At 40.3% G+C, this 25592-nt stretch overlaps 1 protein-coding gene across 1 annotated transcript in view; it reads right to left on the reverse strand.

Moving 5' to 3' along the window:
* LOC111147246 (cyclin dependent kinase 6) overlaps positions 1-19207 on the reverse strand; it is a 230870-nt gene extending 211663 nt beyond the window's left edge. The window contains exon 1 of the mRNA XM_022503169.1: positions 18620-19207. Within this exon, the coding sequence (XP_022358877.1) occupies positions 18620-18852 (233 nt within the window). The 5' untranslated portion in view covers positions 18853-19207. The remainder of the gene's footprint in view (positions 1-18619) is intronic.
* Positions 19208-25592: the final 6385 nt, after the last annotated feature.

The raw sequence follows: 25592 nt of genomic DNA on the forward strand, positions 1-25592 counted from the left end.
ACAGGTAATTGCACTGGTCAGCGTCCCCACTGTCATCCCCATCCCAAGGACACTGGGATAAAACTGTTCTTATTATGGCATTTGGGGACTCTTCCTCATCCTGACAGCCAGTTCTCCTATTCACTCAAAAGTAAAGCCATTAACTCACCCCTACTCTAAGTGAGCGTGATTGAAGATACCCCAACCCTGCTCCAAATGGGCCTCCCAGATTTTCTACTCAGAAATGAGATCTTGGGGCACCAGGGTGGCTCAGTGGATTAGGCATCTGCCTTCAGCTCAGGTCATGATCTCGGGAGTCCTGGAATCAGACGGAGCCCCACATCGGGCTCCCTGCTCAGCTGGGAGTCTCCTTCTACTTCTCCCTCTGCTCCTCCCCCTGCTTGTGCTCTCTCTCTCTCTCACTCTCTCTCAAATAAATGAATTTAAAAAAAGAAAAAGAAAAAGAAATGAGATTTATCAGGGAGGAAAAGTCCTATTTAACAGCTATATCAGCTACCCAGTTTTTATAAAAAAGAACAAAAAAACACTAACAGATACAGAAGGCAGTAAGAGAGCAAGAGAGTTCAGACTTACCTGCCACAAACACCAGAACTAGAAAAATATATAAAACAACTGTTTTCAGACACCAGACTCTAGGTAGTATAGAACAGTGATCCCTGAGAGCAGGGAAATCAATGAGGGAAGCCCTAAACTGCCCTCGCAGCTTTCTGTGTGGACGCCATTTCCAGACCACAGGCACATGGAGGAAGAACCAAAGTTTGACTATAGTTTCACTGAGTTGAGTAGGAAGATGTCAAGAAGCTAAGAAGACAAGGAGGTTAAGGTGACTAAAATTTATAAGACAGAGTACTGAACAAAAAGCCACCCAGAAAAAGAGCTTCAGAAATCTACATGGCAGGGCGAGGGTTGTCTACTGAGTCCTTTCCTGTATATCAACCTGCACAAACAGCACAAGACCAGGCAAAAACTGCTTCTGAGGAAAGAACGATGACTAGGAAGTTGTAAACTGAATGATTCCTAGAGCTCACAAAGGGCAAGGAATCTTCAGTTTGTTCCCACCAGCCGGAGAAGAAAAGAATACAAAAGGCTAATGCCTTGGTAGTCAGCCTACACTAGCCCTAAAGTAAAGCCTACACTAGATGCCCTCCCCATAAAAGGAACAAAAACAAAAACTACAAATAAGGGTTGAAGGATCAAACTGAACCACAAGTAACTTTATTGTCCACCAGAACAAAGTCCAACACCCTTTAAAAGAAGAGAACAAAATTCAACAGTCAGCAATGTAACATTCATGTTTGGCATCCAATAAAAAGTATTAAACATGCAGACATACAGGAAAATGTAGCCCATAACCAGGAGAAAATTCAATCAACAGAAATAGACGCAGAAAAGACTGAGATTACGGAACACAAAAGGAATCAAAGCAACCCTTATACATATTATAAATATGCTAGAAGACCTAAAGGAAAATGTGAACACAATGAGGGAGGAAAAGAAAGATGCTTAAAAAGAATCAAATGTAAAATGTACCAAGGTCAACTACACAGACCAAAAGAAGTCTTAATAAATTGAAAAAGGATTAAAATCATACAGAGTTGTTCTCTGATCACAACAGAATTTTAGACAGAAAGGAATTTGAAAAATCCTGTACGTGTTTGGAAATTAAAGAACACAAATCTAAGTAACCCATGGGTCAAAGAAAAATCACCAAAATAAAGCTGAAGTATTTTGAACTGAATGAAAATGGAACCAAAATATACCAAAATTTATGGGAGGAAAATAAAGCAACATAAATGGTTACATTAGAAAAGAAGAAAATTCTAAATGAATGAGCTAAGTTTCTATTTTAGGAAGTAAAAGAGCAAATTAAACCCAAAGTAAATAGGAAAAGGAAATAAAAATAAAAGTAAATATAAACTGGACAAAAGACAAATGATAAAGGAAATTAATGAAACCAAAAACTGATTTATCATCAATAAAACTGCCAAAACTCTACCTGTATGGTTAAGAAAAAAAAGGGGGGGGGAGGGACATACAAATTACCAATATCAAGAATGAAAAGATTCTGCAGACATTAAAGATAAAAGAGGATAAAGAATTTATATCAATAAACTAAAAAACCCATGAAACACACACATACCTTGAAAAATACAAATTACAAAAAGTAATTCTACCTACATGGCCTGATGTCCATTAAGGAAATAGAAATTGTAGTTAAAACCTTCTCATAATGAAATACTAGGCCCAGATAACTTCCCGGTAAATTCTATTAAAGGTATAAGAAGGAATTAATATTAATGCTACAGAAAATCTGTCAGAGGAGCTGTAAACACTTACCAACCCATCTTATAAGGCCAGTATTAACACAAAACCAAAATCTAAGACATTATGAAAAAAGAAAATTACAGAATATCCTTCATAAACACAGATATAAAAATTCTTAGCAAAATTTCAAAAGGCAAAATTGCAAAAAAAAATTTTAAAAAACAAGAACAAAGTTGGAAAACTTACACTACCTAATTTCAAGACCTACTGTGAAACTACAGTAAATAAAACGTTATGGCAGTGGCAAAAAGACAGATACACAAATCAATGGAACAGAATGGAGTCCAGAAATAGACCCAAATGTATATGGTCAACTGATTTTTTACAAAGTTGCCAGTGTAATCCAAATTGAAGAAAGCACAGACTTTTCAACAAATGGTCCTAGGACAGCTGGGTTCTATACAAGGAGAAAAATGAACTCTTACCTCAAGCCACACACAAAGATTTAACTTGAATGTATCACAGACTTAACATAAAAGCAAAAAACTAAAATTCTAGAAGTAAACATAAGAAAAAAATATATGTATGTGCTTTTGGGGTATGCAAAGATGTCTTAGATGGCATATAAAAGAAGGACAAACCATCATAGAAAAAAATGGTAAGTCAGACTTCTGAAAAAATTAAAATCTTCTGTTTGAGAGACATTAAAAAAAAAAGGCAAGCTATACGCCTGAAAAATGTATCTGCGATACATATATCTAGCAAAAGACTTTTCCAGAATATATAAATATCTTTCACAATACAGTAAGATAACCCAATTTTAAATAATGGTCAAATATTTGAATAGATTATTTCCCAAAGGAAGGTAAGAGACCTGCCAATAAGCAAATGGAACGATGTTCAACAACATCAGTCATTAGGTAAATGCAAATTAAAACCACAATGTAGTATCAGTTCACACCCAATACAGAATGGTTAAAATTAAAAAGACTGACAACATCAAGTGTTGAACAGAATGCAAATCAAATGAAATCGTCACACATTACTGGTGGAAATACAGACCGGTATAACCAGTCTGGAAAAGTTTGGCAATTTCTTTAAAAATTAAACACACTTGCCATACAAGCCAGAAGACCACATCTAGGTAGTCATGCAAATGAAATGAATGCATATGTCATATCAACATAAAGACCTGTATATGAATGTTTACAGCAGCATTATTCATAATAGCCCCAAACTGGAAGCAACACAAATAACTATCAACATGCGGAAGGATATACAAATTGTGGCAAAGCCACATACTGGGAAAGAATGAACTACTGACACAATAAACATGAAAGAATTTCGGAATTAGTGATGAAAGCCAGATACAAAGGAACACAATGCTGTTTAATACCACGTATATAGAACCCAAGAAAGGACAAATATAATCTGTAATGACAGAAAGAAGTTTAGTGGTTGGTTGCCAGGAGTCCAGGTAAACAGAGGAGACTGCAAAGGGGTCTGCGGGAACTTTCAGGGTAAAGGAATTGTTTTAGATCTTGATTTTGATGGTGGTTATGTGGGCATATAAATTTTTCAGGACTCATAAAAATATACTCTTAAAATGGATGTCTTTTACTGCATATAAACTCCATTTCAATAAACTTGATTTTTTAAAAACCAAAGGATATCCAAACATCACCAGGCATTGAAACAATCCAGCAATAGGAAAACAAAGTCAAAAACTAAACATTTACTAAAACAAAGATAATGTGGAGTTTTTAAACATTTAGAGCTATTCAAGGACATATTACACCCATGAAACCAGAATGAAATACTTAAAAAAAAAAAAAAAAAAGCAAGCCGAGAACAAAACAAACAAAAAAAAGATACTCTGAGGTTAAAATATAATTGCCAAGAGTAAATTCAATAGACAGTTGGGAAAATAATAGAGAAGATTTCTTTAGAATACAGAGCAAAACAAAACCAAAGCAAACAGAATAGTTAGAAAATAGAGGAAAAAGAAGGCAAGACACACACAGAGATCCAATCTGTAAAACTGAACTTTAAGAGACTTTCAAGGTCCCAACTGAAATATCAAGTATCTGACTAGCAGGAGAACCTCAGAAAGAAAGAATAGAATAAATACAGAAGTAATTTTTAAAAGTAAAATGAAACAAATCTGCATATAGATCTCACAGAATGCCCAGCAAGTTAAATTCATCAATTAATTTTTTTATTTTTTAAAGATTTTATTTATTTACTTGACAGACATCACAAGTAGGCAGAGAGAAGGGGGGAGCAGGTTCCCTGCCAAGCAGAGAGCCTAAAGCAGGGGTGATCTCAGGACCCTGGGATCATGACCCGAGATGAAGGCAGAGGCTTTAACCCACTGAGCCACCCAGGTGCCCCTAATTTTTTTATTTTTAAAGATTTATTTATTCATCTCAGAGAGCACAAGTGGAAGGGGCAGAGAGAAAGGGAGAGAAAATCCCAAGGAGACTCCCCACTAAGTGTGGAGCCCAATTTAGGCTTTGATCCAATGATCCTGAGGCCCCGACCAGAGCCAAAACCAGGAGCTGAATGGTCAACCGACTGTGCCACCCAGGCACCCCCCAGCAAATTTTTTTTTTTTTAAGATTTTATTTATTTATTTGACACAGAGAGAGAGAGAGATCACAAGTAGGCAGAGAGGCAGGCACAGAGAGAGGGGGAAGCAGGTTCCCTGCTGAGCAGAGAGCCCAATTCAGGGCTTGATCCCAGGACCCTGAGACCATGACCTGAGCCGAAGTCAGAGGCTTAACCCACTGAGCCACCCAGGCACCCCACCCCCAGCAAATTTAATTTAAGAAAGCACCACACATAGAAACATATTTCTGGAGAACACATCTAGTAGTTCCCAGAGAGAAAAGTTACTAAAAACTAATTAGAAAATCATACTGGCAGATGATTTCTCATTGGCAACCTTGATCAGAGAGAGAACAATGGCTTTCAAGTTCAGCAGTAAAATTTTTCATCCTAGACTTCTAAAAACGGTCCAACTATAATCAAATATGAGGAACAATAAAAATGTTTTCAAATTGGTGTGGATTCAGAAAGCTTATCTTCCATACACAATTTCTTAGGAAGTTACTTGCAAACATATACTTGCAAAACAAGGGTGTGAACCACGAAAGAGGAAAGGCCAGGATGCAGGAACAAGTGGCTCTAACCCAGAGGGCAGTGAAAAAGTCTCAGGAAGAGAACTGTTCATCAGGCCCAATAAATAACCAGTCCAGAATAAACCAAAACTTCAGAGAAACTTCAGGAAATGGGCAATTCAACAGAAATGGGTGGTATGATAAAGTGTTTGAAAAAAAAGTTTAGGCTGTGATAAAGGCAAACAGTGCATGAGAAAATAGAAAGGCAATTGTAAACTCCGGGAAAAACAAAACAGTATAAAAATGCCCTGGTCTAAACAAGAAGTCTACTAAAATAGGGTACAATTTTTAAAAAGCGATGCAGAGTAAGAAATGAGAATCCAGATGTCCGTGTTTTAAGAAAGACTCCTCTGACCTCATGGAATTAAAACACTGGACCCGCAGTTGTGGTTGCAGAACAGAATGCAAATCTTTAACTTCAACAAAGTAGATGATAAAAGTTGTAATGTTAAAATGAATACAAAGGATAGGAGGATAAAATATCCTTCTCTTATTAAATGGAGAATCAAGAGATACTGCCAAAAATGAACAAAAAACTGACGTTTAAGGATAAATTACCTTAAGTTATTATATGAAATAAAAACAGCCCTAACAAAAGGTGAAGAAAATGAACAGGGAGTAGTATTAATGAGCTAAATCCTCATTTTTCAGAGCAGGAAGTCAACAGTTTAAATATCAAGAAATGGAAGTTTAAATATCAAGAAATGGAGGATAGTATTTTATCTAGATTAACAGATCCAACTACCAGAAGCACCAAAAACAGAGTTAAAAGAAGCTGTATTTGAGCACGGGAAATACAGATAATTGGGGTAGGAGCCTTGCCTTTTTTTTTTTTTTTTTTTTTTTAATCACAATCCTTCTGTACTAATCACCAAGTACTAATGTCATGATGCCAGAAAAAAAAGAGAAAGAGGAAGACACAAATTCTTTAACAATCTTTATATGCCCCATTCCTTTGTATCTGTAAGGCTTTGAACTCACTTGTCACCAACAGAATGTGGCAGAAATAACACTGCCTGTTCCTAGGGACACTGACTGGCTTTCAGAGCCATGAGCCATCCCTAAGTCCAACTACTCTGAAGCCTTGATGCTGAGAGGGAGCCCAGACTACAAGGAGAGGTAAGGTGGGACTACAGTCCCGGCTCTGGTCCTGTTCTACATCACCCAGCTCATAGAAAACAACAGATTTGAGGGTAAAGACATCTCCAGCTGACTAAACCCCCTAGCTGCTTCTTTATCCCCACTTCAAGCATTTAGACATCACGAAGCAAGAGATGTAACATTCTCACTGTGCTCTGTCAAAATTCCCCACCCACTGAATCTTTGAGCGTAAGAAAATGGCTGCTTTAAGCCCCTGAATTTTGGGCCAATTTATTACACAGCAATAAGAACCAGAACAATTAACAGAAAATTTTAATTACTTTAAACAAAAACTGCTAACAAGTCCCCTAGTATTCTACTTTAGTAACACCTCCCAGCAATATACTGGATATTCTATTCTACTCCTCCTCCTTTTCCTTCCTTCTTTCCTTTTTCCCTTCCTTCCCTAGCCCCTCCACTGCCTTCTCCTTCTCCTTCTCCCTTTTCTTCTTGTCATTATCACTGTTATTCTTTATAGCTGGTCATGACCAAGTAATGTCAGATTCCTTACACGATCACCATCAACTGATTTAAGCAGAGAAGGAAGGTGCTTGTAATGGTAACACCAAATAGGAGGGCTGGGTGACATTCAAGTTGGGACTGGCCACTTGGGCTTCACTACTTGCAAGGACAGCTATAGCCACTTATACAAAGGCTTGCCAGCTATGTCAAATTCTTCAGAAGAGCATGTAGCAACCCTTTTTATAAAACTTCGTAACTCAGAGAATCTGAAACCATGTCTTAAAACTTCCACCAAAACATCTAAATAAATTCTGCTACAAATGATATAACCATTTGAGGTATCACTTAAAATTTTTACTTAAAATTATTTTTTTATATAAAATTGTAACTCAGAATTTCACATAAAACTATAACTCATAACTAATGAAAACATTAATGGAAGAACTAGTTTAAAAGGAATATTATCTTAGTATCCAATCTACTTGCTAACCATTAAATTATTTAAGTAACTCCCACTTCCTAAGTCAAAATCCAATACTATAATATTTATTAGAGATAAATATAATTATTTTACTACTATAATTATTAGAGACCATCTAATGCTGAAGAGTTTTAAGTGCAATACTAATGAATGAATAGAAAAATGACATATCTGCTAAGTTTTGGTGTTAATTTACACTTTTGCTATCAATAAAATTACTGGAAAAAGAGTAATCTTTAGTCATAGCTTAACTATTCATTCAGTTGGTTCTTCAGCAGACATTTACTGAACAATGTGCCAAGCACTGTTCTAGATATTGGGAATAAAGCAGTGAACAAAACAAATATTTCTGCCCATATGAAGCTTATCTTCTAATGGGAAGCATGTGTTCTATGTTACGTCACACATCACATTCACAAATATTTGAGTGCTAAGCACAAAGGACAATGTGAAGATGGTGGAAATAAAGTTCCCAAGGAAAAGTCATCACAATATAAAATTCCATTTTATTATTATGGAATGAAAGATTTGAGCAAATACTGCTGGAGGCCTTCCTAAATATGGCAGAACTCTCTACTTTCAGATCACTAGGTTTTAGATTCTGAAGTCTAAAAGACCGGATTTACCTAAGCTATCCCAGGTTCTATGACCGTATTACATCTTCCCCTCACTCTCTCACTTCTATCTCAACCCCATCTTACTTCATCTTCTGCCACACTTCGAAAGCATGATGTCCTTTCTAATCACAAGATACAGCTCCAGACCGTTCTTTATGTGCCTAATGATGGATTCACCTCTCAATTTTATTTTACCAACTAAGGAAAAGTACCCTTTTCATAAACAATGATCTACTCTTAACTAATTTCAAAAGTCCTGTTTTTCTTGGATTCAGAATTGGTACCATTGTGTCAAGTATACTTCCCCCCCACCATCAGATTTTTCTATTTATTTATTTGAGAGAGAGAGAGAGAGAGTTTTGGTTTGTTTTTGTTTTTTCTATCTATTTATTTGAGAGCGAGAGAGCATGCAGTGTGTGAGAAGACAAGTGGGGAGGGGAAGGGCAGAGGGAGAGGGAGAAGCAGGTTCCTCATTGAGCAGGGTCCTCCTAATCCCAGGACCCTGGGATCATGACCTGAGCTGAAGGCAGACATTTAACCAACTGAGCCACCCAAGCACGCCTCAACCATGCTCTTATATGGTTCTCCTTGAGATGAATCCCATCATTCTGAGTTAGCTGACATTTAAAGGATAGAGAGTAATGCCTCTGAAACAGAATTTTTCTCTTTGCAATACTAACTGGTTTAGCTGAAAACCCAAATAGCATCAACAACCCCAATCTCTAGTCTAATGTACTAGTAGTTGGCTAAATTACCACTGATTAAATCCCATGGGTTTAAAATAATTTGTAATGACTAGCAGGCTTTTCATTTGTGTCTTAATGTGTAACAGGTGTGTTATTTCAAAGAACGGATGCTTTCTTTCCTAGTTCTGTAAGTGGACTTCCATAATTTAAATACATTTCATTCATGATTAGCACTGGGAGCCCCCTCTAGCCCAATCTTTCAATCTATCTCTTGGTTTCTCAGGGATCAATAAGAAAACACCCCATTTTTACCCAAGGCTACTTAATAACTACCTTTAAACAATTCTACGTAGTTGGAATGTAGACGACATTATTTAAAAACTTGAAACCACTCAGATAATTTCTTGATTTCCACTAAAAAGTTTTTAAAATGGGGGTGCTTGAGTGGCTCAGTCAGTTGAGTGTTTGACTCTTGATTTCTGCTCAGATCGTGATCTCAGGGTTGCAAGATAGAACCTCCAGTTGGGCTCCACACTCAGTGGGGAGTCTGCTTGAGATTCTCCCTTCATCTCCTCTGTCCCTCTTCCTATCCCTGCTCTCTCTCCCCCTCTCAAACAAATAAATAAATCTTTAAAAGAAAAAGTTTTACAGGTGCATGAGTGGCTCAGTCAGTTAAGCGACTCACTCTTGGCTTCGGATCATGATCTCAGGGTTGTGAAATGGAGCCCCGTGACAGATCTGCACTCAGCAGGAAGTCTTCTTGGGATTCTCTCTCCCCGCTGCCCCTTCCCCTCAAATAAATATATCTTTTTAAAAAATGCCAATGTGTGACATAAAAAGGAATAATTTTGTTTGAGATTTGAAATTTAAAGAGAGAAATGGGGAACCTGGCTGAGTCAGTTGGAAGAGTACGTAACTCTTGACATTGGGGTTATGAGTTCAAACCCCATGTTGGGTATACAGATTACTTAAAAATAAAGTCTTTAGAAAAGAGTGAGAGAGGACACCTGGGTGGCTCAATTGTTTAAGCAACTGCCTTCAGCTCAGGTCATGGTCCTGTAGTCCTAGGATCAAGTTCTGCATTGGGCTCCCTGCTCAGTGGGGAGTCTGGTTCTCTCTCTTACCCTCTCCCCTCTCATGCTCTCCCTCTCTCATTGTCTCTCTCTCAAATACATAAATAAAACCTTAAAAAAAAAAAAGAGTGAGAGAGAGAGAAAACAAAGAATTCAACTTCTTGTTAATCTGAACAGTGAAATACAGAAGAAATCATCAAACTGCCACCAGGCTGACAGCATATTCCCAGGAGCACTTTGACCTCAGATCCTCCTACAATAATCCATTAATGAAAAGGATACAGCACTGGGTAAACTTGATACCAATTACCAATACCCAGATTAAAGACTGTATTTTACTAAAATTACTATAAATCCAATGTACACCTTCTCAGAAATGACTAGCTCTCGTCATACTTTCAACCTGTAGGCTGAAAAAAATGAAAGTACATACTCCCCACCTGTCATACAGAGATCTGTGTACATGCTGGTGTCCTCCACAAAATGACAAACTTCTTGAGGGCAGGAATTCATTTTGTAACACCTTCTATCTGTGTAACATCTGATCTTCACATACACAACTTGATTTGATCACAGGAACTCTCTAAGCTCAAAAGAGTAGCAACAACTCCAAATTTTATGGTAGGAAACCCATAATGAAGAGACATGAAGAATTTACTCCAGGTCACTGAGCTAATAGGTGGAGGAAGTCAAAAAGAGAAGCAAAGTATTCGGACCACTATTCACTGACTAGGAACATTTTTGGAGCTTATGATGAAAAATTTCAACCACATACAAATGAAGAGAGAAGAGTACAATGAACTTCTACAGCTTCAACAACGGTCGACTTGTTTCAGCTAGACTCCATTTTCAAACAGCTTCCCGATCTAATACCACTTTTTGGGTAAATATTTCAAGATGTAGGTTGATCATATTGAACAAAATGTTGAATAACAGATAACCAATAAATACTTGTTTAATGCTATGGATCTCACATATGGTTTCAGACATTATTATCCAATTCTGACTAAAAAAAAAAATCTGAATTCCTAGACAGTACATAATCATTCATTCATTCATTCACAAATATTTATTCTGGGATACAAGATGCCAGTCACCACACTAAATGCTTGGGATACAGTGAATGCAACAAGAAAATACCATTCCTTCTTTCAGGGATCTTGCATTCAACTGTTCTGGATATGCGCGTGCGCACGTGTGCGCGCGTGCACACGCACACACACACACACACCACACCCACATGTGTCTTGAGGAACTGGAATTAGTTCGGCTGGAAGACTACTTAACTAAACCTACCAGTTTGTCAAGGTGGAATCCAAATTCTCTGTACACAAATTATGAAATGGAGTAGAAGACTGTTTTAACAGAATTCCGAGTCTTGATATTCTTTTAGAAACTATCAGGAAGGTCTTGCTTAATTTTGCTCTTCCTCAGTTTTTCCAGTAAAGAAAGCCAACAATATTAAGATTAGTGGGGAAAAAAATAAAAACAAAATAATTCAAGCAATTGATTAAAATGTATTCAGAATACCTTCCACTCTTATATTTAAAGATGTTCCAAACATTTTCAACTTTTACTGAATGTGTGCACATTTCCTAATGTTCATGTCTTCACTACAGTATATAAATCAAGTCCAAGACTGTACAGTTAATGATGGGAATTACTTAAATTTTGAAATTCACTTCAATCTAACCTATACAGGTTGGAGTAAAACAAAAATGAAATGTTCTCTTTTTTTCAGTATTTTTTTATTATTCCCATGAAACCAAGTAAGTATAATCCTACAAACAGATCCCTCTTCCCTTTTTATTTGACACTCCTTAGTATTAACCTTCATGTGACAGAAATAATCCATTTGGTCCCATCCTTAATAACTGAACCTCTTTTCCATTATTCTGTTCATTTGTTCATTTATTCATTTTATTTCCACTGGATATACGATGCAAGTGGACATGACCACAAGATACTCTGTCTTAAGGAGCTTACACAACTAGGGTGTGGAAAGGTAGAGAGTGGTTGGAAGAAGATTAACAGTATATCTTACATAACCGACATAATAATATAAAGGGGCAGACATATATGGAGTGTCACAAAGGAGGTCCAAAGACATCAGGGTTCAAAAGAAACAGAAATTTTATCCAAATGTAGGTATTCAGGAGCAGACCACACACAAAGAAGGTGGCATTAGGGCTTGGCTCTGAAGCATGGATAGCATTTCAACAGGTAGAAACAGCAGTACAGGGGAAGGCACAGAGCACAAATTCTGAAATCAGCCCCAACTGAAGTCCCAGAGGTGGACTTGCAAGGAGCAAAGTCAGGATAAAAGAAGTCGTCTGTGTGCCTGTAGGCTACCCAGAGCGAACACAGAGGAAGACCTTCCAAAGCCAACGCTAGTAGTGAAGACCAAAAAATGGGTATCTGTCTCATTTAAAAATGGATGTAAGTATTTGAAAGTTCTTAATAAATAGTCTTGGTGTGCAGATGCATTGCAGTTAATCTCCAGTAATTTCCAAGTGTTTAGCTGGAGGTACTTGCTAACACCGTATGCAGCTCTAAAAGGATGAAAAGTTCTCATCTCAGGGGTTCATAATTTATTCGACCTCATTCATTCAGAAAATATACACTGGGAACTAACAGTTATAGACGCTGTTGTTACTTATAGATATAAGAGATATAATCCTGTACTCAAGTCAGAAACATACAATCCTTAAACTGAAAATAATTTTTATGTCCCAAGAGTGTGTTCTCTGATACGCAATGACCACTAACATCCTGTCCTGCTAACATTGGCTCTAAACCTGCATCTGAACCTTGGCCATCATCACTTTCTATCAACAATGCATGTAATGGTGGAATAAAAGAGTTGAAAAATAAGACAATTGTTTTACATATTTTCAAAACAATTCCTACAAAGACCAAAGGGAGTTAGACTAGGCTCTATTGGAGATCCCTTCCAATCCAGAAATCCATACACTGATTCTAATTCTACTGCATTAAAGTCCTTTAGGAAGGCCAGATAATAACTAAGAAATTAAAAGGGCTACTTAAATGACAAAGCCAACAACAGTTGGTCAAGTGTAGGTAAATTACTAAATGTTTAGTAATTACCTACCCCACATGGACCTCCAGGCCACTGCTGCACACTCACATGGATCCTGCCACAGGCCTTAAGGTTTTGACTTCAGCTCTCGGTGGAGAGCTGCCTGTGCAGATGGTGAAATGAAATCAAGTGGGGCAGCACGCTGGTGATATTCAAAACAACCACTCAGTGTCTCTTACAAAACTGATTGCTGCCTTACCTGCCCCAGCAGGCTTAGAATCCACAATTCATCACACAAACATGATGAATTCATGAAGGTGACCTTTATGCAGGCATGCTTGTTACCAATCACCTCCAGCAGCCACTTTCAATGGTGCCTCGTGGCCCTTGGACAAAGCCCAACACTAAGCACACCACCCTGTCCTGTCACCAAACCTCCTGCACCCAGACTTCGTGTCTGCCATGTTCTATTACACCAAGAAGCTCACAATATCCTTCCGAGGAAGACAAGCTCATCTGAACCTCCCTTCAAATAGAGCAACAGTGAGGATAGTTCTTCAGGAAGCATTAGCGCTGTATTTGCTTCTGTATGAAGAGGTTGTTATGCTGCCTAATTTTCAAGTATTATGATGTTTGTTTCATTATATGGGCGGTAGATACCAGAGCCCACATAATGTAACAGTTCATTCATCAGACAAGCATTTTGATTTTTCCTACTGTTTTGTCTAAAATTAATTCACTATTATTACTCAAGTGTATTATTAACCTGTGTTATTTTTTAACTACAGCTGTTTATATGATCATAGTTATTACTCAAATTCTTTAAAGGCAGAATTTAATGGATAATCATACTTTTTACAGATAGACTTCAGCAGGGCATACTGCAGAATTCAGGAATTTCCTGAATTGATATGTCATTTATTCCTGGCAAACCAGCACCTTTGTCTACATATAGCTCATTTTTTCCAAACTAGAAATGTACTCACTCTTTTAACTTCTTCCATCAAATAAACAAAAAGAATTTTTTTTAAAAAATTGGTACTCAGATCTTAGAACAAGTCACCAACTTAAAAACTGCACGATGGACAAGCTGCTTGACCTCTGACCTTATTTCTTTACCTAAAACATAAAAGGGCTGAAAGATTTCCAAAGTCCTTCCAACTCTAATAATGCCCATGAGTTTACAATGACACGATTTAAGTATTAGAGGTTTTAATCTGAAAGAACATTCCTAAGGAATCACTGATAGTGAGGCATTTAAAAAAAACAACAGATAATTTACTTTTAATAGTGAGTCTGTTTTCAGATATTCACTTGTTCGTATCTTAAACATAGGGGAAATACACCAAGAGATATTCAAGTTTATACAAATTTCCCTTCTATAAGCCATTTTCCTCCTTAATAGAGAAATTCTAATAATTCCAGGGTGTTAACAGTTATGTAAAAAGGATACAAGTGCAAAGCCAACAATTCAGCATTACCAAGTTCTTCAGCAAGAACAAGGAATGGGCAGAACGTAATTGTGAAAATGTTTATTTCTTAAAGAACCTTGATAAATTGGAAACTTTTCAAGGGACTCTTAAAGAATGAAGGGGCAAACATACTTCTAACATACTGAGACTTAAAAAAAGCAAATTAAACCCCCGTTTTTTCCGCTTTCACTGAAACAAGCCCTTAACAGACATTATTATTCACCCAAAAGTAATACTTTGATTCAGGATTCCCATGAACTAACCCACCTGAGAATTAAAATTTATGCCGCACCAAATAATATGCCATGTTTCTTCTACCCCGTTAATGATTTGGTTTCCCTAGAGAAAATCACATTATTATTTTCCTTTTATACTATATGCTACTGAGCTCTTTAAAAAGAGAAAATTGGAAAACTCTCCTTGAATACTGATCACTGAAGTGCATGGATTTTTCTGACGTTTTTTCTTAAAGCCATGATTAAATATGCCAACAATAATAATTTAACATATTCAGATATCCTAAGTTTATCCACTGAAATGCCATTAGTTTCAATTTCTGAACCAGGACTCGATTTGAATTACGCTAATAAATTTAATCCCTGGGGACAATGCTGGTGGTGCTTACCAGTATCTTTGTAATGACACAATAATGCCACGTATCAGGATTTGGTGATCATCTTACTCCTTCAGACAAGGGGGGGATTACTTGAGGGAAGTAGGCGTGATTTACCCAAGTATCATTCCCAGCACCTAACCTGCCGGTAACCAGTAGGTCCTTCTTAAATCCCTTAGATACATGGAGCCCAAATGTTCATATCTATTAGTTACATGTCAATAATGTCTTGTAGACATCTATCTGTATGTCTCTCCCTAATGCTTCAAAAAGCATTTGATTCTGATTAGAGTTTTGTTTATATTAGTTACTCAATCACTAAATTCCTGGTAACTAAATTATCATAAGTATTAGTTGCTCTACACAACTAGTGAGGCTAAATATGGCACAACAGGTGCTTGGAAATAAAGAGAAGTGAATTTTAAAAGAGAAAAAAGAACGACAAACTACGAAGTAAGTTCTAGAAGTATGGAGACTTTTTCTGACCTGTTCACTGATGAATCCCCAGCTTCTAGCAGTGTCTGGTACACAACAAGCCATCATTACATATATGGTGAATCAAGAGACTGCTGATAGAACGTATTATTATTTTATCTACCCATATACAGATTGAGTTCAGAAGGTAAAACAGAGGAGTCCTTTGTGGAGTGCAGAAGCGCTAACACAGGTTCACACAGAATTCTGGCAAAGGCTCTAGGATTTGGGATTACCAACAATAAAATAAGAGTAAATTTACATCCTAGACATTGGCTGATCAAGCCCAGGCCTGGGATACATCAAGCACAGGGAAACAAGAATTTCAAGTCATTACCCCTGTGCATAAAGGCAGGGCAGCAGTAACAAGTCAGCCTTTCTGGCAAATCCATCAAAATCAAATCTCAACTTTTGAAAAATCTAGTATGTTTATTATGTTCCTTCAAGCTTACAGGCTTAACTACCTGTGGGAAGGGCCTATAATTATGACCAATTACTTATGACTTGAAGGCACTTACAAAGACATCTGTCCTTTTAAGAAGTCTTTAAAGAACCAGCCATAGCACTGTCTACTGGTCCTGTGGGGCACCAGTAAGTCAGGTATGGGGAGGGGGGGTCCAACTTTGACAACTCTCCCCTGGAAAGAAAAGAAGTATTGTCCCCTGTCCTTGATTTCTGACCCTACCTGAATAAATATAAGCAACCTGCAAAATCTTGAGTTCCTCATCTAGTTAGGTAAGTCATGGGGACCAATGATTGCCCCAACGCAGAGGTGGAAGAGAACAGGAAGGAAACAAAATGGAACAGAGATATGTAGCTCGTGAAGATGACATCATCAAGTCACTGAATTTCATGACATGACTGATGGTCTTTTCTGACCATTATATCCAAGTAGTTTCTTGGTTTCAGAGCCTGTAGTGTCTGGGTTTGAGTATGATTTGTTCTACTGAAAAGGTAAGGGGAATAGATGCTTTACTGGGAACTTATATCGAGATGAGGGCCCCACTAGTTAGTATGAAAACAAATAATACTTGGACATTTAAAGCATTTTTAAATTTACACAGCGCTCTCATCTATACTATCTCAGCTCTTCCTCACAACTCCTAAGAGGTAAGCATCATCATCAGCACTTAATCTGTCAAAATAAGGTTTTTAAAAACCTTTAGATAATTTCATCTTGAATTTATTGTCTCCTGAAATTTCTCAGTACAGAATCCAAGTCATGAGTCAGTTAGACATCTTTAAACATCAATCAATTTCAAGAGGATAAATCAAGAGAATAAGAATGGATTAGCCCAAATCTACCAACACAATGGAAAAAACCATCTGTTACAGGAGCAGTGCTTTGTAGGAGACAGTGTTACACAGGGGTGCTTCTATAACACCTCTAGGTTGGAAGGACAGTATTTTATCTATTTACAAGTAAGGGTCCTTAACTGGACACACTCCACAGGCAACAGACAAGAAAACAAAAACTTGGATCCTAAAATTCTAGGGGTGGAATTTATCTTTTGGTAAGTACCTAGGTGATTCCTCCAGGAAGATAACTAAGTTACAGGGGACAAAATGTACTCTCCCCCTTCCCCTCCAATATCACAAAGACTCACAGGAACACTTTCTCTTGGTTTTTAACAAAGAAAACACACACAAAAGGTAATCTATTGCTGTTACATATAACCCCATCTTCCTTAAAACACTCATTCTCCTGGCCTCATCATCCTTCACCCCTTCTCTTTTACTGGCTAAAGCAGAGGTTTATAATGGGGGTCCTATTTTCATAGCCATTTACTACCTTATCTATGTATTTATGATTCTTTGCAGCCTTCTAGCCTTAGTCTAACTGTATTGGTAACAAAGCACCACACAAATCACATAGGTTAAGGGAAGACAAGTCAAAACCTCCCAGGAAGATTGGTAGACACTTGGGCTCTCTGAGTCCCTGGAGGTCTTGGTATTTCAAAGGTCAGTCTCAGGTCTCTTGACTTTGATGACTAATCTTAAATTGTCTGACTTTTTACAAAAATATTTAGCTGTGCTTATTTACATAATTTCATCTACAGCACACACAGTAGGCATGTATTTGTTGAAAAGAATCCCCAGATAGATGAGAGGACAGGAAGAACACCCCAAGACTTCCTTTTTCAAACACTCTCTTAAGAGCTGAGATAGGTAAAAATCACACCCGAATTTGTAGACTTTTCTATGCATTCCTTTTCTGCTTAAAACTAAGCGTATCTGTTCAAAAAAGAAAAGCATGACACACCACACAATGTCAACCACACAATGGGGAAATTCCAGGATCACTAAGAAAACACCATTATCCTAGTCACACACACTTTAGTTTAATTACTGGTTACAACACAAGAGAGGCTTTAAGAAATGCTGTCTCTCCATCCACTTTCCACATCCCCTCCAGAAGACGCAAAAGCAGAACGTTTACCATCTAAAGATTCCATATCTTAGATTCACACATCACTACTTCTGAGTAGTGTGAGGACCACGCTAGCCTAGAGACATTTAGTAATACAAACAAGCAATATTCGTGGAAGAAAATGTTCAGGCGACCCTGCTTGACACTTGTTTATCATTATATAACTCCAATAAGGAAAACTGGACGTAACTGGCAATAATATTCTTAAGTTGCTATAAAAAAAAAAAACAAAACAAAACCTTTATTTATACTCAGCACCACCAGGAAAGTTCTCATTCTACTGATTTTCACCGCACCCTGCCACTTCTCTTATTCTCAGCCTCTCAAAAATTCCCCAAAGGCCAGGGAAAATATGCGGGGCCTGGCAGGGCAAGTCTCAGGTTGGCTCGTTCCCTAAAAGGCACCCAACTTCCTGGACCCCCTTTTCAGGGACAGCAGGGAGAAAACAGAGCACTTGGCACCGCCGCGGGGAAGCCTGCGCAGGTCCCATTTCCTGACTCGTCTTTCTGCTCGCTGCGTGGGAAGGTCGCCGGCTCTGGCTTGCGGCTCGGTCGACCAAACTTACTCTCACTCTGTAAAGACAACGGGCCATGCCTCCCCAGCCGCCCTCCGGCCTCAAGGGACCCCAGCCCTTCCCTGGCGCGCGCGGCCTCCGACGGCGCGGGCGCAGCTCCCCCGCTCACCTGACCACGTTGGGGTGCTCGAAGGTCTCCAGGTGCCTCAGCACCGCCACCTCGCGGATGGTAGAGAGCGGCATGCCCTCCTCGCCCGTCTGCACCCGCACGCGCTTCAGCGCCACGAAACGGCCTCCGTTCTTCAGGTCCCGGGCCTTGAACACCTTCCCATAGGCGCCCTCCCCGATCTCCGCCACGCACTCGTACTGCTGGTCCGCGCGGCTCAGGCCGTCCTTCTCCATGCCGCCCAGACGCCGCCCGGCGCGGCACTGCTGGCACGGGCGGGGGGCGCACTTGGCTCGCTCGCGACCGCCGCTCGCCTCTTCCCGGACTCCCCGGCCCGCTCCCTCACGCCCCGGAGCTCGGTCTCGCTCTCCCTCGCCCCCGCTGACTACCGCGTTCAGGCGCTCGGGTTCTCGCGGCCGCTGGGGTTGGATGGAGCGACCTCCCCGCGGGCGGGCGCAACGCCGGTGCCGCAGCGAAACTCCGCCTGCCGAGTCGCCAAGGAGCGAGCCGATCCCTCCTCTGCCCTCCCTGAAGCGCAGTCCTCTGCACAGACACCGAAGCGATTACATAGTCTCTGCCCCAGCGCGTCTCAGTCCACAATCCTTCCACCTAAAAAAAGAGACAGGAGGACAAGAAAAAGTGCAATCAGACATCCCAGGCGCCTTCCTCCGGGTTCCCGCAGACTCCCCTCCTCCTACTTCATAAAGACCCCAAGGCTACCCTTGGCGTGCTCCTGCCCTCTCCCAGGCTGCTTAATCCTTCCTGGTTCCTCCGAGAAAAGCGAAGTTACTTTTCTTTCCCTGCAGAGCTGGAGCCGTCTTAGCGCGGAGAGGTTGCTGGGGCCCCTCGGGGATGAGCGCTCGGCGCGGGACGCAGTGGAACGGGAGGGGGCGTGCCGAGCAGCCCAGAGTGTGCCGGGAGCGCGGGGGAGGGGAGGTGCCGGGCACGTCAATGTCACGGCTTAATATTTATCCCTACATCATTGTGTTGCACTGCTACCCACCCCTCCTCCCCGGGCCTGGACGTGCAGGGAGAGGGGCTCCCGGGGTGCCCTGGGGCTTTCAGGGACTGTGCACAAGCTGCCGTGGAGGGACTGTGGGTCCACCCGTGTGGGGCTGCAGAATGTGGGTGGGGGCTCCCAGGACCCTGTAACCCGATGCTGGGAGTGTGCGAGAAGGGGTGGTCAGACATCTGCTAGGAAATTGCTTCCTTTCTTTCTACTTTCAGTTTTTCTACGAGGAGACATTAAAAAACGACTTGCACACACAAATGGTCTTTTTAGGGTAAAGAAGTCTGGATTGGAAACGTAATTCTTCCTTCGACTCGGAGGACCTCCCTGGTGGAAACCCATGAGGTCGGGAGGGCTGGGGCTCCCGCTACTCGGGAGAGGAGGAACGGTGGGGCCCTGGAGTGGGGGGTAAGGGGGAGCGGGACCATAAGGGTGGGAGAAAGGGGTATTCGTCGCACTCTACCTTGTCATCTCCTTAAAGAATAACTTCGGGAGGAAGGTAGCATAACCGTCTCGCCCTGAAATTCTCAACTAATTTCAACCTCATCAAAACTCACCCTCGTCTTAAGAAGTCTGGGAATGGGAGGAGTAAATGCCAAGCCTCGGGGGTGAGAAAGAGGGGACTGCGCCCTCGGGGCCAGGACTCGCGAACCTTTTCCACTCCCTGGATCTTCTCCAGATCTTCTGGATCTTAAATAGCAGAGGTGGCGGCTCCATTCCTCTTTCGGCTTAAGGCCTGGTCTCATCAAAAGCCAAACGCGCCAACCCCTCCCACCCCCAACCCGGAGCCCGCGGCACAACAAAGTGCGGGGGTGGGGAGGTAGGGTAGGGGCACGCTTCCCCTCACCATACAGTTGAAATCCAGGACCTAGGGAGCCTCCAACCCATGGCCGCCGCGGCCTCGGCCGGACATTCGCCACGCCGGCCGCGTGCCTGGAATCCCCGGGACACCTCGGAATTACCTGCCCCGAAACCGCTGGCCCGCTCGCCTGCTGCCAGGAATTAAAGAAACAAATGGCGCGATCCCCACGGTGTGCTGGCAGAGCGAGCACAGAGACCCTCACACACACTCCATTCAAAGCTCTCCTTAAAAGGTGAAGGCAAATCCTGGGGGAGCCAAGGACCGAGCCCCCCCCCCCCCCCCCCCCCCCCCCCCGACTTTTCAAGTGAATTTTTACCAATGCGGTTACAGAGAATTTTGTTCCTGGCTTTAAACTATTCAAAACACAAATCTGTTCTATTCATCTGATGTAAGACTAAACAAAAGCATTCATTAATAAAAAGCAGAGAAGACATAATGCCAAAATCTTTGTATATTTTAGAACATAATAGATTTATCTTTTTCTAGGCAAATGGCAGGCAACTTTTTTTTTTTTTTTAAAGATTTTATTTATTTATTTGACAGACAGCGATCACAAGTAGGCAGAGAGGCAGGCAGAGAGAGAGGAAGAAGCAGGCTCCCCGCTGAGCAGAGAGCCCGATGCGGGGCTCAATCCCAGGACCCTGGGATCATGACCTGAGCCGAAAGCAGAGGCTTCAATCCACTGAGCCATCCAGGCGCCCCGGCAGGCAACTTTTTCTAATTCAAAGACAGATAATGGAAAGAACTGTTTACAGGAGAACCATCTTCAATAATTCAGAGCTTGATGATCTAATGAAATTACTCTAAAGTGTCAAATGTCAAAATGCTGTATCAAATCTCTTCTTTTGCGTTTCTGTACTTAACATTTTGAGGAAAAAGGAATTCAACAAATAGTAGCTGTTTTATGGAAGGCTCACCCAATTCTTACTAAGCCCAATCAAGAGGATTAATTTCTTTTTTAATATGGATCGCTTCACGAATCTAAGAGTCATCCCTGTGCAGGGCCATGCTAATCTTTGTATCATTCTGATTTTAGTATATGTGCTGCTGAATGAGCATAAATTTTCACAGACTGGCTATGTAAGAGCTCTTTTATGAAGAGTTCTTACAAATACTTTGTATTTTTTATAAAATATGTCACCCTGATTTTTACAAACATCACACCCAATTTTTAAGTGTCTACACATAAGTTAATTAATCTACTCTTAGTATAGGCCAAAAAATTATCTGTGTGTGTGTGTGTGTGTGTGTGTGTATACACAATTTATACAATATTGTATACAACGTATACATATATGTACAATAAACAAAGACCACAAAACAAGAAAACTACTTACTTTAAGGTAAATTTACCCACATAGCAGAGTTGCTGTAAAGAATGAAACCATTCAGAACAGGCAAAATCGGGTTTGGGACATGTTAAGTGTTTAGTTAAAGATTAGTTGTGAGATGGTAATGATGATGATGAACATGACTTATTCTTAGAATTTTAGTTTTTATTTCATTTATTAGAACAATTGTTTTTCAGCATAAGGCTTCTCTTGATGCATACATTTAGCACATTATAAAGCCTTCATTTCTAGGTGAATGAGGACACTCTCTCTAAGGCTTAGTAGGGACTTCAGGGATGTTAATCACTTTCGATTCCTCCACCTGTGCAGGTCCCCTTCGGACAGCCAATTTCTCCACTTCCTTTTCTTCAACATGTGGCTTTTCTTCCTCCATCGTCTCTACCTAATTCCAGATACTTCCTTCAGCCTTCACTTAGGGCTCCCAATTCCTCTCTGCTCTCTGCATATGGTGTTTCTTTGTAACAGAAGAAAATCAAAGCCATTTGCCTCATCCCTGGGTCTTCTGTCTCTCATGTTTCACAGGAAAGTGTCCTCCTCGTCAAGAAGAGGTATCCCCCACCAACTGTGCCCTCCACCCTCTGCTAAGTCCTCATTTCATCAATTTTTACTCTTTTCTAAAAAGATTTATTTATCTGAGAGGGAGGGAGAGAGAGAGAGAGCACACAGAGAAGTTAACGGAGAAGCAGTCTCCCCACCGAGCAGAGAGCCCCACGTGGGACTCAATCCCAGGACCCTGGGATCATGACCTGAGTTGAAGGCAAATGCTTAACCCTCTAGGCCACCCAGGTGCCCCTCAATTTGTACTCTTTATCATTGCTCTCCAATCTCTCTTCTGCGGTACACGTTCTTATTCCTTTGTTATCTGTGACCTGCCCCCCCACCCAACCCTGCTCTTCCAGTATGTCTCTCAAAGACATACTGGTAACTTCCTACTACTAAATGCAATCTCTTCAAACTCCCTACAGTGCTGATACCTGAAGGTAATGCCTCCTTCTCCTCCAAACTCTCCCCTCCAAGACTTCCCTGTGTTTTTTTGCATTTCTCCCTCTACTTCTTTGGTCTCTGCTCTCTCTTTTTTTCTCCCTCAATCCTAAATGCAGGTAATCTCAAGGTTCCATTCTCAGTCTTATTTTTCCCCTCAACATATGGGTGCTCTTGCTCAGTCACTGATTTAATCTGGGGTATCCAATTTGACAGTGACCTTAAGGATCTACTATAGACAGCAACTGTTTTGAGGCATGATTTGAAAACACCTGTGCCTGTGAAAACTGATGGGTGTTAACAAGTTGTTTTAGCTGGTGACACAAGCCTACTCGTGTGCTCAGTTTCCACATGGGACATTTGTGGGTTGCTCCCTGCAGCGGGACACATTATGTGCAATATGGTATTCCAAATGTGGGACTCAGAAAGATCTAGAATCTCTGGAAACAAACTGAGGGTTGTTGGAGGGGCTGGGGAGGGGGGATAGGGTGGCTGGGTTATGGACATCGCGGAGAGGGCACTGGCTACTGTGAGTGCTGTGAATTGTGTAACACAGAAGATTCATAGACCTGTACCCCTGAAGCAAATAATACATTATATGTTAATTAAAAATTTTAAAAAGATCTAGGTCTCCTTTAAGAATGTCACAGGCTTTCTGGACTCCTCTCTGGAGCTTGCAATTTCCTGTACTTTAACTCTAACTCTGCCTTGGCTACTTCCTGAGAGCACATATAAATCAACATGTTCAAAACAGAACTCATTGGTATCCCTCAAACCTGCTCCTTCTCCTGGGAGTCCTATTTCTAACAGGAGAGCCACCATTCTCTCATGTAAGCTAACCACCCCCAATTCATCTTGCTGACACTATGGCCCTGCTCACACCCAACCAGCTACCCAGACCGGCCAAATTCTTGCCCTCAACTCTCATACTTAACCCTTCCTCTCATTTCGAGGGAACTACCCCAATTTAGGCCACCATTTTTTCTCTCTCTCCCCCAGAAATGCTCTATCTCCTAACTAGCTTGCTTGTCTCTAGATTCTATCTCAACCTGGTTTATTCTATTATTCTATTATTATTCCTACCACTTGTGCATATCTCCACTACTTCCTTTCCCCTCCTGCTCTGGTCAACTCAACACCTCAGACTCAACTGGCATGTATTGTACGTTGTTCATCTCCACTTTTGTGATTCTGCTCATTGTCTACTTCTTCTGTGGAGTCTTAACTTTCCTGCTGCCACAAGTTAAATAATTTTGCCTTCTATGGTAGCCTAGAATTGTATATGTGACTGTGAATGGTCCATATTACTTTATTCTTTGTATTATAGTAATTTGCAGGGGTCCCATCTCTTTCCTCCTACTAGGTCCTGAACTCACTGAAAATAGGAACCGTTAATTCACCTTCTGATTCCCCAGTGTACATATTACTTATGGTGCTTATGGTAAGTGCCTCGCACTCAGGAAGTGTTTAGTTAACCTCTGTGAGGCAGAAAGTCATCTAAGGCACTATTTTATGACTGTATCCGACGTTACATAGTACTATTCCCTGTAGGCAACGTTAACTCTGGGAATGAGATCCAAACTGTAGCTGGACGCCTCAGCATCTTTGGGTCCATCCAAAAAGCATCTTCAAATCAGGCAATCCTGATACACAAGTTCTAGAATATGGCCCTGTGGAAACTGGAATATGCCAGAACCAACTTCCCAGTCTCTTCAGAATAGAGAGACACCACAAAAGCAAGCTTCATTTCTTGGGATATTACAAAATCCCCAATTTTGTGAGTACCTGAATTGCCACTTTAGGAAAAAGGAGGAACTTTCAAGGTTCCATTTCATTTTCCATGCAACGAACAGGAAAGCTTCATCCTTTTATCCAGAGCACAATAACTTACTAAATGGTAGACTAAAAACCATAATAAAGCTTTCAAATGTGTTTTACCTCTACAAATAGCAAATTTCTGGAAGCATGGAGCTTAACCCTAATTGTGTGAAAAAGTCAGCATTATTAGTACTATTAAAATGTTTTCTTTATACCTAAGTGTAAACACATCAAAGAAAATGGGCAAAATTTTCAAAATTAGCTAACAATGCCATCTTAAAATCAGCTGTAAATTTTATTCAACACTTTTTATTTTGTTTGGAGGTGGGGACAACTTTTATTTATAACAGGAATTCCTTTCTTTCTTCAAACATTGGGAGTGAGCCTTTGTAGAAAGGATTATTTCTTTAGTTTCTAAGAAACAAACTGGAATAATTGATGCCTTCAAAATTTCTCTCATAAAAGACTTTGCACAAACAATCTCTCTCTTTTTTAAACTATCTGATACTAAAACTATAGGAACACAGAATTTTAAAGCCAAAGGTCATCAAGTCTTAGTCCTCCTTTTTGAAAATGAGGAAATGGTGGGGGGGGGGTAGTGGGGAGGCAAGGTCAAGGTGACTTGCCTAGGATCCCTCTGTGCACTATCCTCCCACTGTATCATTCTGCCACTAAATGCAGCAAAAGTACCCGGCCACGTTAATTTCAGGAGGGAAAGCATACTATTCTTATACCTTAAAAATTATCAAGTATTCTTCAAGGAAGCTTTAAAAATATTTGAAAAAACAAAGATGCATGCTTCGGCGTTCTAACATTAACTATCAAAACCCTCAGACGAACTCCAGCCTATTAAAAACATAACTTTCAAAAATGCAATATCCAAATACATCTTTCTGGGTTAGCAAAGTCCTCTCATTTTCTAAAATCATGGAAAGGTGCATTCTGCCTTCAAAG

This window comes from Enhydra lutris, unplaced genomic scaffold (assembly GCF_002288905.1).
Source record: "Enhydra lutris kenyoni isolate GAN:26980312 unplaced genomic scaffold, ASM228890v2 scaffoldscaffold16, whole genome shotgun sequence".
In the NCBI taxonomy this organism is placed as follows: domain Eukaryota; kingdom Metazoa; phylum Chordata; class Mammalia; order Carnivora; family Mustelidae; genus Enhydra; species Enhydra lutris.